The 20,506-nt window shown below is 52.5% G+C and overlaps 3 protein-coding genes across 3 annotated transcripts; 2 read left to right on the forward strand and 1 right to left on the reverse strand.

The window, feature by feature from the left end:
- Positions 1-350: 350 nt before the first annotated feature.
- AYL99_12087 (hypothetical protein) lies at positions 351-2,312 on the forward strand (the record flags this gene model as incomplete). Its single annotated transcript, XM_018843569.1, has 1 exon — positions 351-2,312. One exon carries the CDS (start codon positions 351-353, stop codon positions 2,310-2,312), a length of 1,962 nt encoding a protein of 653 aa, XP_018687099.1.
- Positions 2,313-2,897: 585 nt separating this feature from the next.
- On the forward strand, positions 2,898-6,416 carry AYL99_12088 (hypothetical protein; the record flags this gene model as incomplete). Its single annotated transcript, XM_018843570.1, has 3 exons — positions 2,898-4,112; positions 4,151-4,730; positions 4,792-6,416. 3 exons carry the CDS (start codon positions 2,898-2,900, stop codon positions 6,414-6,416), a joined length of 3,420 nt encoding a protein of 1,139 aa, XP_018687100.1.
- An 885-nt stretch (positions 6,417-7,301) lies between these two features.
- Positions 7,302-17,949, reverse strand: AYL99_12089 (hypothetical protein; the record flags this gene model as incomplete). Its single annotated transcript, XM_018843571.1, has 7 exons — positions 7,302-7,308; positions 7,485-7,735; positions 7,790-8,025; positions 8,105-8,354; positions 9,399-12,947; positions 13,462-15,146; positions 16,197-17,949. The coding sequence occupies 7 exons, from the start codon at positions 17,947-17,949 to the stop codon at positions 7,302-7,304; spliced, it is 7,731 nt and encodes a 2,576-aa protein (XP_018687101.1).
- Positions 17,950-20,506: the final 2,557 nt, after the last annotated feature.

A 20,506-nucleotide genomic window follows, 5' to 3' on the forward strand; every position in this document is an offset into this window, starting at 1 on the left:
GATATAATTATTATTCTTAATATCCTCTAGAAAGACTAAATATTCTACCGTTAAAGTTTTAAATATTTCGCGGTCGAAGTAGGCTTTTTCGTCTATTCTAATTAGCCCTTTTAAATATTTCACGGTGTAATGTTTGGGTCATTACTAATAGGCTTAATGGACTGCGCCATCTCCGCCTTGACTAGTATAGACGTCCTTCTCCCACCCTTCGTCTCCTTCGTCTGGAGAGGGAGCGAAACTGACATGAAAAGAGCAAGATAGGCGCAGATTGATACTTATTACGCATTGTCCCACCGCTGCTTTCCTTCTTTTAGGAGGGTTGGCTCGACTGAGGTATTGTGGATGAAATAATGGCTCCCGCCACGCGCTACGCGATCTTGGTCGGAGTGAACTGCTACCCGGAGCAGCCCCTCAAAGGTTGCGTCCGTGATGTCCAAGAGATGGCAATATATCTCGCCAAATGGCCAGTCACCACTCATATTCAATGTTTCACCGCAACTCAAGCTGACAACCCACAATCCCTCGGCCCCGCCGAAGACTCGAAATCGTGGCCTACCTACAACAACGTCAAATCTAGCATGAAGAGGGTGACATCACTGGCAAAGCCTGGCGACTTCGTATATATCCATTATTCTGGCCACGGCACAATAATCAAGCCTTCTGCGGCGAACAAGCATTTCGGAGATGTCGCGTGGAATCTCCTTGCAGGAAAAAATGGGGATAGGATTCGCTACTTTCGAGGCGTCGCACTGGTCTCCTTGGTAAATGACATGGTGAAGAAGGGATTGACAGTCACAGTCGTTATGGACTGTTGCTTCTCTGGGGGCGTATCTCGTGACGAGGGCCCGGACAACGTTAGATCTCTCGACTACGACGCGCAGGTGGATATGGACTATCCACCTGATCCTCCTATGGAGAGCCTCGATTTGCAAATGGTTGGGGATGCCTCTCGGGACGGCTCTATGCTTCCCAATTGGTTCCTCAATCCGGATAACTATGCCATTCTCGCCGCATGCGGTCAGCACGAAGTGGCCAAAGAGATTGAGTTTCCAGATGGGAGGGTGTACGGAGCACTATCTTACCTATTGCTGTATACGCTTTCCAACATTGACATCGCGACCCAATCACAGCTGGGCATCTACAATAACTTGCAAACCATATTCCGGCAAAAATATACTCGACAAAACCCTGTTTTGTATGGCAATATGAACTTACGCTTCTTTGATTCAATCTTGCCATCGCAACGCAACTTCCCTATTCCCATCGGTTTGGAGAAGGACTCTAGTCTTCTTTTACAAGGTGGTCAAGCTCATGGTGTTTGCACCGGCGACCTGTTTGCCATTTCCCGGTTCTATTCGACGGGGAGCAAGCCTGGGGGGAGCGAGAAACCAGTGACTGCCCGCGTCACGAAAGTCAGAGGTTTGACTTCAGACTTGGAACTGGTGGACCAAAATCAGGGGCAAAATGTTGTCCAGAGAGGCTGGGTTGCGAAAGCACTGACCCGTACTGCACTTCGACAATATCCAATAGCACTCGCAGCCAACGTCCCGGACACGGACAAATGGCTCGATGCTGCAAAAGAACGGGAGTCTCTAGCATTATCTCGTCTGGATTCTCTGGATTGTCCATTCACGTTCCAGGTCGTTTTGAACGCCGACGAAAATGTCTATGAGATTCGAGACGGATCAGATCAAAAATTGGCAAACCTGCCCGTTGTATCGAGAGACCACGAAGATGCTATAGCAGATATCCTCGGTATCCTTGAGCATCTGGCATGGTTCAAACACGTCAGAGCCATTACCAATCCGGGCCCAACGGATGATTTCCTACGTTCATTTGACATTAGCATTCTCAATCGCTCCGGAAAAGCTTTCGACAAAGACCGGGTGATCGAACTAAAGCACAAGGACATAGTCATGCTGGAAATACAGAATAAAGGCCAGCTTCCTCTGTATGTTCATGTTTACGATCTGGAGAACAGCTGGGAAGTCGAAAACCTCTGCCGTGCATCCTACGAAACCGTTCCGGCTCGCAACCCCGATCTCAATTCTTCGGGACGGAGTAAGAAGCGAGTAAAGATGACGGTCCCCACTGACATGCAGGCGAGGGGGTACAAGGAGTGTGACGACGTGATCAAGGTCTTTGTTACCATGCAGCCCACGACTTTCGCGTGTTTGGAGCTGCCGAATATCAACAAACTCGCGAGGATGGATGCCAATGCAGCAACGATCCCATCAGCTGATCCTGGCGAAATTGGGATTGCACCAGACGATTGGATTGCATTGAACTTTCACTTCCACACAACGGCTTAGAAGTCGAGTGATGTCGACGGTACTGCCATAATTACCTGATGTGATGGGAAGTTGACTGCAGTATTCAATCCCTACAATGTTGAAATAACCATAGTCTGTATTAAGCGTCTCGAGTGATATGGGTTTGGTATCCCTCGTACGTTGCAAACCGTCTTTTCATTCCAGCCTGACTCTCACTACATGGAGATACGAGGAACCAACCCATGTGACTGCGCTAAGGTCTCAAGGTCTGGGCTGGTGCCTGCTCTGACACGACCTCAAACCACGCGACGAAAACCTGTCAGCCACAGTGACGGCACTCCCACTGGGTATTTAACTCCCTGCAGTAGTACGCGGTATAGACTACAAGCCGGGAAATTGTTGACATCCAGTCGAGTGCGAGCACCAGCTAAGGCTGGTTTGCTGCTGTCTCAATCTTGCCTCGTGCTGGTTTAGGAACTATGCCTGTTCCATGCCTCTATTAAACGTGATATCGTGGAAAATTTAACCCCCTTATCAGACGAGGCTTCCGGTCCACGGCCGCCAGGTATCGACCGCTCCACCAACCTCCGAGCTTCAGATCAGGGCGCTCTTACAGATACGGTCATGGATGACCGAGGAAGGGCACCTTACGCTCGAGCGATGCAACTTCTTCAACGCTACATGACCGATTGGAATATTGATGACTTGAACCATGCAATTGAATTCGGCCAGCTCGCTACACAGACGACTCCTGAGGATCATGTGGACAGAGCTGCCCGAATTTCGGATTTGGGAACCATGTTTGCTCAAAGATATCAGCAAGAGGAACAGCTGGAAGACCTCAACCAGGCCATAGGACTTGCATCAGATTCCGTTTCATCCGCTCCGATCGGCTATCCGTATCTCCCAGCTTTCTCGAACAACTTGAGCAGCTACTTTGGGATGCGATATGATCACATCGGTGAAGTCGACGATCTGACCCAGGCTATCACCATCGCGCAGCAAGCGGTAGATTCGGCGTGGAACGACGACCAAAATTTCCCAAAGTACTTAGACAGCCTGGCAACAAGTCTCGAACGAAGATCAACACTGGAACGTAGTGAATCGAGCAGAGAAGACGCCCAGAGGTCCGTGGAGCTGGGGGAACTCGTGTTGCAATTGCTCCCAGACGATGACGACAACCTGCCAATTTACATGAATAACTTGGCAAATCGCTTTCAGAGTCTATATGACCAAGACAATAAAGTGGAATACCTTGACGAAGCCATCAAATGGGCCAGGTTGGCAATTTTTGCGATCGACGAAAGCGATCCTATCTGGCTGCCGAGCAGAAACAACTTAGCTATCGCACTTGAGCGCCGGTATGATCTGAATGGGAGCAGAGAGGATCTAGATGAAGCCATCGATATTGCCCACCAGGTGGTGAATTCGACCGAAGGAAATGATCCGAAGCTGGCACCTTACCTGAATACCTTGGCGGTCAAGATTACGGCTCTGTATCACCGCGCAGGAAATGTACAAGACTTGAAAGAGGCCGTCAAACTTACACGACGTGCCTTAGAGGTCGCTCCAGCAGACCATCGAGACAGAGCGGACTGGTGGAACAACTTAGGAACTCTACTCGAAAGCCTTTTCCGAAGAACTGGGAAATTCCAGTACATCGAGGAAGCCGTGGAAGCCGCGCAACAGGCCGTTGAGCTTACTCCGAAAGACCACCCAGATTGCGCAGCATATCTCATCAACTTGTCGAACAACCTCGAAACGCGTTTCGAAGCAACTGGCGATGTTCATTATCTAGACAGCTCCCTCCAATTCGCGGAGAAAGCTGTCAACGTCACGGTAGAGGGCGACTCAAGACTAAGTGCCTACCTGAACAGCCTGGGAACCAAATTCAGCCGGCTGGAGACATGAATGATCTCGAAGAAGCGGTCCGATTTGCACGAGATGCTTTACTATTGGTTCCAGAGGGTCACCGCACCTACCCTACTTACCTAAGTAGCCTGGCAACTGCTCTGCATAGCCAGTTTGAGCGGACGCGTGACATCAAACATCTCGATGAAGCCATCAAGCTATCGCAGAGAGCTGTGCATCTGACGGAACGGAGTCATCAGGATTATGCAGCGTGGAAGGTCAACCTCGCAAACCACCTCAGCGCTCGCTACGACCACTACGGCGACATTGCTGACCTCAGGGAGGTAATCAACCTCGCTCGCGATACGGTGGAGTTGACCAAAGGAGAGCATCTCGACCGGGAGCCATGCAGGAACAATCTGGCAGCCGCACTGTCTAAGAGGTACAAGCGCAATGAGAATATAGAAGACTTGGACGAATCCATTTCCTTGACCCAGCAGGCGCTTGGTTCGACGAGTGAAGATGATCCAAACTGGTCCGCCTACGTCTGCAATCTGGGTATCTGGCTGCTCAGCCGCTACAACAGGAGCGGTGACATTGGCGACCGTGAATCTGCCTTTGCATCATTTTCTTCGCTTGAGTCAGACCAGCCAAGCAACTCCTCTAGATCGTCTCAAAGCAATCCGAGTGGCCATTCGACTTCTTCGAGCCAAAGGATCTTGGAATCAAGCAAGTACACTGGCTGCGGAAGCATTGAAGCTGCTCCCGCTTGTATGTGGTCGATATTTAGGCCTTCAAGACCAGCAATACGTCCTTGCGCAAACGTCGGGTCTTGCTGCCGATGCTTGCTCGCTAGCTTTAAAGAACGGGGACGTCGAGGAGGCTATCATTCGACTGGAACTCTGGCGTGGTATCATGGTCGGCTACATGATCGAATCTCGAGGTGACCTGTCCGAGCTCAAAAAGGAATGTCCAGAGTTGGCCAATCACTATGAAAACTTACAACGCAAGGCATCTCAGAAGATTGACTCGCGCGACCCCCAAGTCCGGCAAATGCTGCTCAAAGAAAGGAGAGAGGCCATCAAAGAGATCGAAGGTTGCGTTCAGCGGATCCGCAAGGAGACTACCTACAAACGCTTTCTGCTAGGACCTGCAATTGAGGAGCTGAAGAAAGCTTCGGACCCTGGGCCACTTGTTCTGGTCAACGTCACAGACATCAGTGCCGATGCTTTGATCGTATCACCGCAGGAAATCAAAGCCATTCGTTTGCCGGAATTCTTCGACAGGGCGGCGCCGTCGGCCGTGAAGGGAGAGATCGAGTCGTACGAGCGCGTGTCTCGTGGGGATGGCAACCGAGACATTGAAAGCGAGGCTCCATCGCACCTGGAATCTGATCACCTGTCCTGGCTGTGGACGAACTGTGTGAAGTTGATACTCCAGGAGCTTGGCGGTGACAATATGCCAGTCCACAATAACCTGCCTCGTGTCTGGTGGGTTGGAACAGGTATTGCCAGTTCTCTTCCCTTTCACGCAGCAGGAGAGGCCTTCGGTCTGTCGACAGAAAACACCTTGAGCCACATTGTACCTTCATACACACAATCCATCAAGGCTCTCCTGTATTCCAGGTCCCAGATCCTTCGATCTGCCCAGCACAACAAAAACAAGTGCTCCATGATGGTTGTGGCGATGCCGCAAACCCCGGGACAAAGACCACTGCCCGGAGTTGACGGGGAGGCGAAGGCCATCGCCAGTGTGAGCAAAGGCGTCTACAACGTCGAAGTATTGCCACAGCCAGCGGCAGATGGCGTATTACAGAAGCTTTCCACCACGGACATTGTTCACTTCGCGTGCCACGCCATTTCAGACCCCTTCGACCCTTCCAAAAGCCACCTCCTTCTCCAGAAGCCGGGGGCCAAGGGCTTCGTGATCGACAAGCTAACCCTGTCTCAGATTGCCGGAGTCGTGACGGAAGGACCGGCGCAGCTTGCGTTCCTCTCCGCCTGCTCGACCGCGGAGGTAAAGGCGAGTAAACTCACGGACGAGGGCCTCCATCTTGCCAACGCATTCCAAGTCGTAGGGTTTGGCCACGTTATCGGGGCTCTGTGGTCCGCCAATGACGAGGTCTCTGCTCGTCTGTCGGAGTTGTTCTACGCCCATCTTATCGAGGCGGGTCAAACTTCGTCCCTCGACGGCCTCGTAGCCTCAGCCTTGCGGGAAGCGGTAGTGCAGGTTCGATCGGAGTTTTCTGAGAACCCCGAGTTATGGGCTCCATTCATTCATTTGGGGGCATAAATACTAAGGTAGCGTGATACTTCGTGTCTGGTCAGGGTTGACGTCGAAAGCGTTTGGATTCGTATCATATCCAGGGAACCCCGTCAACCACTAGTGGGCAGTGTCCCTCCCGCCCAGCATTTCGTGCCTGTAATTCCGCTTTCCGCATGCTTCCCATCCTTCTGAGCCTTAGAGGGAAGAACGCCGCTCGCCCGGTAATGGCTTCAGGTAGCCATTTTCAAGTGCTTCTCCTCCACTTGCGCGCCATTCCTCGCCTTCCGGCCATCCTGGTGGGCCAAGACGTATTTGCCCGCCGCGGGCACCGACGCGATCAAATACGGCCCTTCTTGGACTCCGCTGCCTGGCACTCGGTAGATGACTTTATCCCCCGGTCGAAACCGACTGGTCTAAACACCGCCGTTTCTCTCAGCATGTGGAATACCACGGTGTCGATGCAGAGGTTGTTTGTACCTTTTGATATGCCTGGACGGAGGGCCTGCCGTCCTCCACAAAGGTAAAGTTGAGGCTTTTTTTTTTCGGCGTCGGTGTCAACATTTCCCGTGACCTATTTGTCCGCAAGGAGGGGTGGGTGGGTGGATGTCTCTTACTCGTCGATCTGGTCCATTGCAATTTATTCGACTCCCTTTGTTTGAAAAGAGAAGCGCTGCTAATTTGTCTTGAAAACCTATCCAACTACTGAGGTCTTATCTTCGGTGGGAAAGACAGTAATTAGATGAACGCTTTAGATGTGTCTTGACTCTTGACATGGGGAATACTTAGTTGCCTTTTTGCTGACGTGGCAGTTGCCTGGTTGCCTTTACCAACCAACACGTGGAGAGTTCGCCCAGCCCACCATGGGTTCAGCCAGCCATTCTCATGTGCGTCTCCTCCGTCCCAGCCAAGCTACTAGAAGCTTCTATTCCAGATCAACCTGCGATTCCAGCGCCATAAACCCCCGTCCCGCCTCTTCCGTGGTGTCAGTTTTGCTTTGGACCCGATCCGGACAAGAAGACGACGAGTAGTGTGCAATACCTGGTGCCCTCTCAGTTAGGCCACACCTTCGGCCGTCAAGTCAGGGGATGTACTCACGTTGACCCGGCGACAAAAAGCTCAAACGTCCTGGAATTGGCCAAATTGGTCAGGATCGACAGGGTCAAGATGTTGGCGACAACCGTGAAGGTGATCCGGAGGGCCATGCTCTCCACGGCACTGCACAGCAACACGGGCGTCAACAGCAGGGCGACCACGAGGAACAACAAGACCGCTTTAAAGATGTGTGTGACGAGGCCGCCGGAGTAGATGTAGACATTCGGGTCCCTCGAGATCTCGTGCAGCGGCAACTAGTGTGCCATCAACTTCCTGGGCTGTTAAAGGACCGGGGAGGATTGTCAAACCTTGCGAAAGCCAGGGTAGAATCGGATCATCTTGGCCTCCACCCAGACCTCCAGCTTGGCCATGGCACTGTCTCCCAAGGAGGCCAGATTGACCAAATCCCGCGGGCCGTCCAGGTACTCGGTCTCCTCCCTGGCCAGCGAAGCCGTGCCGTCGACCCAGTTCTTCAAGCTCGTGACGTCCCCGGGACTGGCGGGCTTGAGCTGCAAAAGCCGCGACGTTCGCTCGACGAAAGAGTCTGGCGGCACAAATTCTCTTAGCCCAAAGATCTCACCACGAAAAAAAAGAAAGCCCAACGGCATTTTTTTGGGCTCAACCATAGTCAGCCAACTCCGCCAGCACGCTCCGGCGTTGTTCGTTCGCGTCCAGCCTGCTCTTCTCCAGGAACAGCGGCGACTGTTCTTCGTCGTCGACCTGCTCGAGCTGCTTCTCCAACTGAGAGAGCTTGTCCTGCTTGAGCAGGAGGAGGCGAGGCCCGGATGTGGGAAAATCGACGACAGATGTAAAAGCCGTCACTGGCAACCACAAGAGCGGAGAACTGGGGGTAGCCCCGAGGGTAATCTTCAACTGGATGGGAAACGTTTAGTCCAACAAACATATGGCGATCCATCCCATCTTACTCTTCCTCGTCTTGTCTGGGATCCGCCGCCCCGCTGCGGGAAGCCATCTGGCACATGACGATGTCCAGCTTCTCGTCGAAGCGAGCAACCGAGATCTTGTCTGATGGGTTCTTTCTTCCGAAAGGCCACTTTCAACGTCCATGGCGAAAAATGGCGACGTGAGTATGTCTGAGACACAGGAGCACCCCGGGCACAGGAGAATGGTTGTGAGCACAGCTTCACGGGCATAGAAGAGTGTGTTGCGAGAACAGCTTCACGGGCCTTTCACAAGGACCAGTATTTCGCTACCGAGTCCTTTTTTGCCCCTCCTTAGCGTCAGGCGACAAGGCGGTGCGGCTCCAATGAGGGACGGAAACGTAGCAACCCTCGAAGTTCCTCGTTGCGGAATTCAACCTTTGGTCGCGATACCGTCTAGCCCCCGGCTGGATGTCGATGTAGTCGCTTCTCCAGACACAAAGCACGCCTGTGCGCTTCAATCGGCACAGTGACTTTGCCATTGATGCGGTTTGACACACGCCCGCCCCCTCTTGGGACTGAAACCGAGTTAAGCAAGATCGAAGTCTGAACTAGCTGTCGAAATAAGAAATGCCTCCACCAGAATACATAGTTCCGGCTCCTTTCCGCGTATTCCAGCTTCGTCCCACAAATGGAAGCTATATTACTATCCCCTCTGCTGCCGCGGCCCGCTCCGATACTTTCCTTTCAGTTGCAAGTGTCTACTAGGAGCTTGTAACTCCTCGCATGTTTTGGAAAATGAATAGACCATACCGAATTACTTGCGATTGATCGGCCATGCACACGTGTAAGCCGTGATATAACGTGCTCGAACCCCCACCAGCCAAGCCAGGGTGAAAGAGACAACGAGGCTGGTGAGTCTGCAGCTCAATTCCTATTGAGGAGACAAAGACTTCTACGGAGGACAAGCACGATTTCAAGCGCCCGAGTGAATATATGCCCCCCATTGCTGCGGGTCAGGGTGCTCGCCTCTTACCCGGAGGACAGCAGTCCTCAGAGCCTCCGCGACGGCGCGATTGCCAAGCTGTCGACGGTCCCCACCAATAATAGCCTCGTAGAAATACCCCGCGACCTCGACGCATATGTTGTCTTCGACGCGCCACAGGCACCCAATGACGTGAGCGAAGCCCGCGACCTGGAGCGCGCTCGACATATGGATCCCCTCGTCGGCGAACTTGGCGGCGGTGATCTGAGCGGTGGAGCAGGCCGACAGGTACGCGATCCACGCGAGCCCGGTGCTGTCGGCGCGGTCGGCGCTCGAAACCCTTGAGACGGTCAATTCGTCCACCTTGGGGCGGTCGGCCTCGTCGTGTTTCTGCAGCAGGAGGTGGCTCCTCGAGGGGTCGCGGCTGTGAGACTTGCCGTGGCACGCGAAGTGGACGATTTCCGAGCGCCCCATGCTTTCCAAAACGGCCTCGCCCGTGGGCTGTGACAGCGGCACGCACGCGTACAGGCCACTAGAGTCACACTTCTCTTTGATCAAATCGCTTTCCAGTTGAACACCGTTGAGTCGATCATACCCTGGAGTGGTGGTCATTGTCACCACCGTCACTCGAGGTTGCTGATGGGGCGTGCTGGCGTATCGTTTTGATTGTTTCCTCGAATACGACAACGCCTTAATCGACGGGGTGTAAGAGGGCACCATTCGATCCAATGCATTGTTGTCCGAGTTGTACTTGTTCGTAGAAAGGGACGCTGCATGGAACGGGAGGCCGCTGGCCACACCGGCCCCGATCCACCAGACCCTCGGAAGCTGCTCCATGCTGCCTGCTGTTGGTCGTGGCCCGAGCGCATCCAGGACCACCTCGACGCAACTCTCCCAGAGCCACGAGAGGAAGAATTCCGTCGTTACCGACCCAGCGCCCTCGTCCTCGCCTCCTATGTCTCGACCGGCCGGGAAGTCTGGGAATTCGCGGTCGGGAGACCTGAAATTCCGGAGAGCACTCGACACGAAAGCGGGCATTTCGCCGCCGGCCCGCAACTTCGGGAGAGGGATCCTCTGCAAGTGGGAAGGGGACACAACGATTGCATCGCTGCTGATATCTGTGAGGTTCACCACCACGATAGGTCCATCGCTCGCGCAGGCCTTCATTTTCTCCGTACTGAAACCGCGGAGAAAGTCCTCGTGGCCTCGGGTCCGACGGATCTCGGCCAGACACTCTTCCATCCGGTAAGCAGCATTTCTGCGCATTTGCATCTGGCCCTCGCCAATGCTGGAACCCTCCAGCGTGGGCTGCAGGTATAGCTGGTTTCTCAAATCTCTGTATCTCTCGGCCAGGTCGGAGCAAGTCGCCTCCAGAGTCTTGAGATCGTCGTGATTGTCTATTGTATAGCCGATTAAAATTGCTTTGCCGAGCTCCAGCTGCTGCAGCGCCTGCTCAACCTGATCTTCTCTGAGTAGTATGGAACACACGTCGGCTGCGAGGCCGGAGGTCTCAATGACGGCCTGCTGCTGATCTTTCCGGCTCAAATACCGGCCACATACCATCGGCAGGAGCTCCATGGCAATTTCTGCTAGAGTCTTCATTTCATCCCAAGCCCCTCTCTGTTGTAAGATCCTGATGGCGCGGCGAGATGCTTGGACACGCCTCAGGGGGTAAGCCGACTGCATGGTCGCCGCCTCTTTGAAATATTGCAATGCGGTATCCAGGTCGTTTGGGAGATGCAGCAGCGAAGACTGGACGATCAACATGTTTCCCAGATTGAGAAGTTGGCTTGCTCGATCAGGGAGACCCCTTGGAGACGACAGGGACTCCTCTGTGAGTTTTATGGCCTTTTCCAGATCCCCTGGTGCTTCTTTCTCTCGAAATCGCCAAAGGTAGGAAAGTGACAAGTTCGCCAGCCAAGTGTTCCGAAAGGGACTGTCCGCTGACAAACGATGAGCTTCTTCACCACACCGGATGGCCTCGTCGATGTCTCTTCCACTTCTATCCTGGTCCGACCGAATCCTCAGCCCGTTTGCAAGACCATTGTAGTACCTCGGAAGGTCTGCGTGACACTTGGGCGTTGTGTGGACAGCAACCCCACTTTTCTGAATGGCTTCATCAATGTCTGCAAAGTCCAGTTGGCGCTGGAATCGGGTCATGAGGAGGAACGAGAGATTGTTCAGGTACGCCGCATGATCTGATGCGTTGGAACTCTGGGGGTCTGTGACGGCTCGGAGCTTCTCGATTGCGGTGTTCAAGTACTCGCTCTCGCCGGTCAGCTCAAACCTGTGCCCGAGTTGATTGGCAAGATTGTTGGTTCTCCGTGGGTAGCTCGGATCATCTGGCGCAGTCAGCCCCAGAGACCTTTCAGTGTATTGAAGGGCGTGCTCCAGGTCAGTCGGATTTCCCAATATCTCAAAGCGCAGTTCGTAGGAAAGGCCTAGGTTGTTCAGCCATTTCGATCTATCTGCATCTCCCTCCCCTATATTGTTCACCGCAGCCTCGCCGTGTAAAATCGCCTCGTCGAGATCTGCTGCGTTTTCGCCGTGCTTGTAGCGGTTCGAAAATGCCTGCGCGAGCGAACCAAAGAAATGCGCTCGGTCAGAGGGCCGCAATGTCGCCTCCTCCAGAGCCTGCTCCCCGTGATCCACGCCTTGGTCCAGATACCGGTTCTGCTTGTCGTGTTCAAACAGCTGACCGTACAGCTGGGCGAGACCTGCTCGGACAAAGAGTTTGGTGCGTTCGTCGGCGGCCTGGTCCCGGAGGATCTGCTCGCTCAGGCCGATCGCAGCCCGGAGATCCTGTGGATTGCCGTCCATTTCGTACTGCCGGAATTGGCAATTGCGAAGCGTTTCCAGGTTTTTGATGTAGACGGGGTAAAGGGAGTGAGTAGGGGGAATCAGCTCTCTTGCCCTGGCCATGTTGCTAGAAGCACGAACGAGGCTTTCGCGGCTCGGGTGGAGTGAGCACCGCTTGAGGCTGAGTGCAGCCAGGATCATCCTTCTTTCGGCCAACCTTGGGTTATCCATTGGGGTTAAAAGGACGCTTTGGCTCAGTAGGTCGATCGTCTCATTGAGATGCTCCTCGTGGCCCAGCCGAAGTAGGCGCATGGCAGCAGAGTAGGCTTCGTCGGCATGTTGAGAATCGGGTTGCACGATGGGAGTATTTGAAGTCGACATTGGCGCCAGACTTGAAGGTTGATTGTTCAAACAACGCTGGAGGAATTTGGCGTTGTTCAAGACGATACTTGGGGATCTTAAGCAGTGTCCAAAATGTGGCTCAACAGCCCCCTGGGGTTGCAGTGCCCAGAGAACCTGGTTGACCACGCACAGGGCCACAGATGCGCCAAACCGGTCAAGCAGCCTCAGCCTCAACACCGTCGCTCGATCGAAATAACCAATAAGCGTCAGACGGCAGATTTTATCGACGCATTGCTGCCTAACAGATGCCACGTGCTGTGTGGCCTTGATAGTCTCGAGAATTCGAGCGATCTCGATCGCGCGGAACACCACCCATTTATATGGGATGTCAGATTCTCGGGCTTGATACAGGACCAAAGAAACAAATACTGCTGAGTTGCAGCCGGTATAACGTCCAGGCTGGCTCAGAGAACGATGTCAATACTTTCGATTGGAGTCCTGGTATTCAATGCTACTCGCACTGCATCGTGAAAGCACACCGATGCCTCAAAATAGCGGTGCTTAACAACAGAGTCCGGACTGGCAGGTTCATGGGGCATTTAAAGACTTGAAATCGTTCTGCACCCGCCTGCACTTCCATACTGCTATAATCTTCTTCGATTTTCTGACTCGTGCGACCATTTTCGTGCATCTTGTCGGGAATTATCTACTCAACACCGTTGGGCCGAAGGAGAAACGGTATACGAATGGCGTAGTAGCGAAGATCATCGTCATCCACAGCTTCAGCCTTGCGGCTGCAACCGGTCGAGATCGACCACGTCAACTGTTCCAGCTTCGACAGACTCGTCCTTTCAGCAGGCGCTGGTCTGGCTGGATCGGCTAAATGACGCAGATCAACCGGCTCACTTGACAGGAACAACAATAAAGTCTCTCGCAGGGGTTTCGCGTGACATACTCCTCGCGGCCAACTCACTTTCAGCCCAGATAGTGTAAACCCATGTAGCGAACGCCCCAAGATTTCACGTCGTCCATGCGGGAGTTCGATGCCGGATGACATCGAGACCAGCGAGATTTTGCCCACGGCGTTGATGTCGAAGACGGACACGTAGACCGTCTCGTAGCCGTCGTTGAGGAGCGAAATGACGATTCGATCCCCTTCGGTCAAAGAGTCGGCGCCGTCCTGCCCAAGGACTCTGCCCAGCGAGGACTGGTCTCCCACCAGCTGCACCGTCACTTCGACGCGGTGCTGAAGGATTTCGTCAGTCGCCTCGTGCTCCAGTGACAGAAGATGCTGAGCGCGGGCAAGCTGTTCGGCTGACTTCAACAGCTGGGCCACCTCCTTCTCAGACGGAGTTGAAGGGGTTGCTGTAACGTCGAGGCCATGAGAGCTGCGAAGGACGATGTCGTTTGCCTCATAGCAGAACTCTGCCAAAGTGAAGTCGTTCTCGTCCAGCTCTCGCCTGCGTATAAACCTTGAGCCCTGTACCATGTCATCCAGCCAGGGGAGTCCAGGAGGGAGTGTGACGGGCCACTTGGGGAGGGTTTCGTGACGGATAAACGCCACGGCGCCCTCGTCGGGGAGTCGAGTTGCCTGAGGCCCAGTGAACGACAGCCTTGTAATCGCCTTAAACGCCGTCACCTCTGTCACATGCGCCTCTGCAAGTTGCTCTTCGGCCAGTATTTCCTTCGCCCCCAAGGGCATGACGGAGTAAACATTCCCTTGGTTCACCCCAGAAACGCGGCCAGCTTGTATCACGGCACCGTCGGCTTCATTTCGAATGTGGTATGCTCCAGAGATGCTCTCCTGCAACGAAAAATGGTGCCGGTTCACGGGCCCGTCGGCACGGGGATGTTGATACGGAAACCGGACGTTCACGAGCTCCTTGACCCGCAGCATTGTCGTCCACCACGAAATCCTAGCGGCCCTGCTTTCCGCAATGGCCAGGACGAGGGCTTCCGTCATCGCCCCGCGCCACTCTCCCACTGCGTTTTGGTATTCCCAGGCGGACTCGTTCGCCGCGGCGGCGGCGATGCGGATCGCCCACGGATTCCCCTCGGCCTCCGTCTCCGTTCGTACCTGGTCGAGATGCTTGAGACGGTCGACGTATTGTGACACGTCGTGATACTGCACTTCCGAGAGACCTTTCGCCGTAGCCGACGCGCCAAAGTTGGGGTCGCGGACCATGCGCCCCGCGTAACAGCAGTCGAGGATGACGGTGGCGTTTTTGGTCTTCGCGGTCATTTCCCACACCAGACCCGACAGTTCAATGTCCAGAATGCCGCCGAAGTCTCCTCTCGCCGTCGTGTCGTCAAAGTCCATGGGTACAATGAACTGGTACCGCCACGGCTGGGTCGCGACCAGGTTTGATATGTCTCTGGGTTGGTCCCTGGGTGACTCGACCATGCCCCCGTGGCCCGAGTAGTAGACCACGACGCAGTCTCCTTGGTGAATACTGTCGATGAGTTGTCGCCATGCCTGTAGAATGCCATCCCGGGTAGCACTGGCTCCACAGCACTCGGCTATATCAAAACTCAGGGTGCGCAAGACTTCCACCACCATTGCAACATCCCGCAACGGGCCTTTAAGTCTTCCAAACGGGCTGGCGATGAGAAGAGCTTTCTTGCTTGGCATCTTGTTCGACGACAGAATGTAGAGCTCTGGTCCACGGTAGTTCCGCCGACACCGACAGTCAGTCTGTAGATTTTCGGGGTATCTCCTTGATGGGGACTGGAACTTCGTGCCGGTTGAAGAACATGTGTTGCTACACCAGGGAGCAGTCAAGTACATGGTCTTGAGGCGAAAGAAGGAGCAGAAATCTGCGGGGAACTCATGTGCCCATGATCGGGCAGGGGGTATACGAAGGCCACCTGCAAAGCTGCTCCAATGAGGTGTCTCTGCTACTGGAGTGTCTGCCTGACTGCTTTTCGCGAGCCTCCTTCTACGGCACTTCCTCGCCTCGTCGTGCATCAGCGTATCCCTACATTCAGCCATGTCATGTCGTGGCCTTTCCTATGTGATATCCTATCACGCCCTGGACCAAAACACTATTCCTGCCTGACAGGATCGTGACCTTCTCGCTCTTCTTCGCTCTCTATGGCTTGATCTCCTTGTCCAGAAGCAATCCGCCCCTTTTCCATGCGCCGTGCTATCAAAAAGCCTAGCCTTACGCCGAGTTATTTCTTCCTTGTCTCTGCTGTTGTCTTCTTGGTACTATCTTCTGATCTGGTTTCAACGGTCTTCGCTTTATTTTTCTCCTTCAGCTCAGGGTCGTAGTTCTTGCACCCAGTTCTCGGGAGGGGCAAGAAGCACGCGCATCTTTGGTGGTGTTGCCCGCGCACGATCTTCAGGTCGCCAACCAAATCCGGGGGCTGCATCTTGGTAGTAATTATTCTTTCTCCGTATCAGGTACCTAGGTCTCAGATTAAAGCGGCCTCAGGCCCTTTCCTGAACGAAAATGCGAAGGGATATACCGCAGCGGGGCTTTTCTAAAACATCCAGGTGTATATATACTTATACGTACTAGGTAGGGCCACATTAGCAGCATCCAGCGCGCGCAAGATTTGGCCGGTGGCTGCTTCACTCCACTCTATCTAGGACTCTATACTCCATTCCATACTCGGTGCATGATCCCTCCCTGGGTCGCCTTCCACGGGACATCGATTCCTGCTCATATACACAAGGCAACTGAGTTCCAACGCTGTGCTTACCAAAGGATGATGTTCCGAGGGGGCGTCTGTAACAATCCAGGTTTCTGATTCGCGGCGCCATGCATGATTCCGTGAATGTAGCACTCGCCGAGGTGCCGGTAGAAAGGGGCATTTCTTTGTTTCCCTTGATCTCGTCAATAACAAAGGGAACTGCGCTGCCGACGAGCAGGGTGACCAGACTGCCTACGCGCGCTGCTCCGGGGACAATTCCAACGTAGCCGCGCTCAGTGATACACACCTTGGCATCGACGAACCTTTGCGCAAATTCCTCTGCGGTGAGAACAAAGGACCACATTAACTTCTGCAATTCCTGGGGTCGGAATAAAAACTGGTTCAGCTTCGCGACGGCGCGCATCTTGGCAGCCTCGACGTTCCAGTCACCATGGTCGTCGCCCATCTGCAGGTATTCGGCGAAAGCCTCGTAAGAGGCGCGGAAATCGACCTCGTTCCAACTCCCAGATGGAGGACCCAGGGCATCCCCAATGAGGACTTTCCAGACCAGATCTTTGGGATTATCTTCGGTAGGATAAGTACTGAGAGGCTCGATGTAACTGAAAGCTTCTTTCAACCATCGTATTCGGTCTCCTGCTGTAAACGAGATCTGGCCTACCTTGGCGATTAGATCGACACCGTAAGCGGCGGCGGTTAATGTATAATCATTTCGTGGTGAAATCCTGATGGAATCCTTTACATGAGAACACGCACTGAATAGTCCGGATTTGCTCTTCCAGGTGGTGATCGTCTTCGGATAGGTTGTTGTCACCCAGTTCGGCACCCACGAAGGGAAATGAGCATCGCCTTCCAGGCCGGTGGCCCCTGCATGATATAAAAGCTCCATTCCCTTTCCACGTCGGACAAAGACCTCTGCATATTTGCGCACGACGGTCTCAAGCGGTGCCGCATAGTCTGGGTCGAAGCTGGGATCATCGACGTCGCATGCCAACCCGAGAAAGGCAAAGAGTTTGTCTCGCCGGCGTGAGGTTAGAGTGTGCTCGAAGTCTTTGAAAAGTGTAAGCAGCTCTCGCTGCGCGGTGGAGTTGGTCTGGCTACGATATGCACGCCTCAGTCGCCCGAGGCTTAGCACAGGCGCCATGGTCCTGGAAACCGACGTCATCAGAGCAGCATTTGAGTTCTCTGCTTGTCTTGAGCACAAAGTGGCTGGGACATAAAGATCATCCCACTCAAAGGTTCGGTTGCCGCACAACAAGACGATATGCGGCGCAAGAACAAGCTCTTGGACAATCCAGACTCGATGGAACCAATCGCGTCCAAAACATTTCTTGACAATGTCCCACACCGGGTTGTCCGCCGAGGGTAGCCTCACCATAGCAGCTTGCTTCGGGGATTCGGAGGCCTTTTTGATCTTGCAGAGCCAATCTATCGCGGAATTGCTCTGATCTGCTTCATTCCCCAGCCACGCGCACACGCGGAGGGCGGACTTGTAAATTTCTGACATCAAGCGCACTTGGTGGCCTTTCTCTGTATCATTGGCCTGATCGATACAGATAGCATCTGCCCAGAGGAGGATCGACCGTTTTTCTTCTCGCAACCGTTTCAGTGCGAAGTATAATGAAGCAGTAATCCGTAAAGCGTAATCTCCGATGGCGAGAACATACGGTTTCAAGCCGTTCCCCCAGACATAGGATAAGGCTGTAAAGGGATATTTTGGCTTGTTGTGCTCGAGGGAAACACGTATCAGCTCTCCTCTCAGTTCTTCCCAGCCGCGTCCCGGTTGAAGCCTCAACAAGCGCATGACGGAATTTCTTTCAAGAGGCTTGTATCTGTACTTCCGTTCGTCCTGTTGGAGCATTCTTCGAGCCCAGAGCTCGCCTCAATCCCGGATGTAGGATGTGATGATATGAACAGAGTCTCTCAATGAAGGGGTGGAAAATCCCATTTCGAAGTGTTTAAATAAGAGATTAGGTGAAGTAACGTGAGTGTTGGCAACGTAGAAGTCGTTTTGCGGCCGTATCTGGATCCCACCAGCGGCGTATAAGCGCCACGGATCTATGAAGAATGACGCGCTAGCGGTTGACTGCTTGTTGAAAACCCTCACAAGAATGATGGCTTGAGAATGGCGTTTCTCCCCAGGCAACAACCGATACCTTCGGACCTATATATTCAGGGTGCTTAGTTGGGGATTCATCCGCACGATCGGGTACAGGCTTACTATTTCCATCTCCTCTGCACTCATTGTAAATTGCGACTCTTGCCCGCCGTTTGTAATTTTCACCAAAATGTGGTAACATGGGTAGTCTCCATTCTTCCTCCATCCAGAACCGGACTGTATGAGGAATTCTGTCATTACTGCTCCGTCGGAAAACGTGAATGTGGCCATAGACTGCTCCCCTGTCCGCGAAGATTTATATCCTGCCTCGCGGCGGTATGGACTAGTCTATTGAGTGTCTGGATCATATCTTTCTCCAAGATACTTCTCGAAGAGCTGAGATACCTAGTCCAATTAGTGAGGGCTGCTTCTGAAGCTGCCACAGAAAGACTTACGTAAAGTTCTCCAAGAAATTTAGTGTAAGTATCGATCTTATATGCTGGCTCAAGGGCAAGAAAGAGTGTGCATTATCCTGATCGGGCAATCTGCCCCCGGGCAGGAAGTACCTTCCCGTCTGGTGCTTGATCTGAGAAATTTTCCCGAGGGAGTTCCTGACAGTCTTTGACGTGGACGTAGGTAGGGTGGCCAACAACTCTTGGACGTTCCAAAGTTTCAATGCCATGAGAATCAGCGCTAGCCATCGCTTTGCGTTTCCGTCTTGGGGGCTGTCCTTGAGCTCTGACATATTCTCTCATTCGTGGAGCGTCATCAAGAGGAACATAGTTTGGCCGCCTCGACGAGCTTTCTTTGGACTATGCCGGACCGGCTGGCTTCGACTCAGATATGATATGTTCACTATTTGGTGATGCCCTGGTTGGAGATGTTGGTCTTGTCTGTCGTTTGTTGAAAGTTTGATTGTCTGTAGAGTTGACATCCAGAAGATCTTCTCCTCTCTGACTCTGGGATTTCAACTGGTCAATATCAATTTGGGCCTCATCGTCGATGATACTTTTCAAGGGTGGCCCCTCGTATTCCTGCTGTTCTTCATCGGGCTAATCCATTTTTCCTGGACCCTATGAGGGGTTCTAGGGACTTGAGGTTCTTTAGCAGTTGCGCAGCTCTGTTTGGTAATCGCGTCTTCCTCTTCATTGCTTCCATCTTGCGTAGCCGGATTTGGCGCAGCTTCATTTTGGGATAGTTTCTTGTCTCTCGTCTTTGGAATTCCTTCGCGGTCGAGAGTATCCTCGATGATGATGGAGCTCGATTGACCCAAAATAATGAGTATCAGCGCCACGCCGCATTCCGGAATACCGCAGAAGATGGCTAGTTGCTTTGCTAGCTCTAGTGAGGGGTACGATGATTTGGGGTCATCTCGGAGGTACAGTTCTAAGACAAAAGTTCTCGCCCCTCACCACTTTTTTTGCATAATCAAGATATTACAACCACCACCAAAATCACTACAGCAGTCGCATTAATTAATTATCTATCTAACTAATAGTCGTGTTAAGGATGCCTTATTGAAGATAGGTAGTACTCAGCGATAGGTAGAATCCGTAGTAATAAGTATCCTTTACGTATAGTATTATCAAGACTCAAAGCTTGAGAGAAGGAAGCTTTCCGTGTGCGGAAAGCGTACCTCTTCTCCTATAGGCCTAGTAAGCCTAAATAGTTTAGGGCCGTTCTAGCGGTCCCTTTACTCCGCTCTTCCTCCCGAGCTATAGTAGCGCATAGGGATACTTCTCCCCTACGAGTCACGTGCTCTTCTGCCCCGTTTATGATAATATTAAATTAGTATTTTAATAGGACTTAATATCGATAGGATCACTAGTAGCGGAAATAGTAACTAGATTAATAGCTACACTAGTAGAGAAAATAGTAACTAGATTAGTAATGGTAATAGTAACTAGATTAGTAGCTATACTAGTAACGGTAATAATAACTAGATTAGTAGCTATACTAATAGCTAATTAATGGCTTAATACGTAAGTAGTACACTAATTAAAGCGTAGACGCGTTTAATAGTTTCCTTAGAGAATTAGTTATTAACTTAATTAATAGCTTAATCGACTTCTTTGTTGTCTACTATAGGAGAATAGTAAGCGAACTATTAAAGTAATAAAGTAGAGAATTAAGCGTATAGATTTATAGAGAGTTACGCGCTCTAATCTCTACCTTATCTTTAGTTATATTAACTATAAAATATTAGATACGATATCTCCTTAAACTACTTACTTTATTTCTGTTCTCTTCTCTTATTCTTACT

The sequence above is a fragment of the Fonsecaea erecta genome (genome assembly GCF_001651985.1).
Source record: "Fonsecaea erecta strain CBS 125763 chromosome Unknown Scaff32, whole genome shotgun sequence".
Lineage (NCBI taxonomy): Eukaryota > Fungi > Ascomycota > Eurotiomycetes > Chaetothyriales > Herpotrichiellaceae > Fonsecaea > Fonsecaea erecta.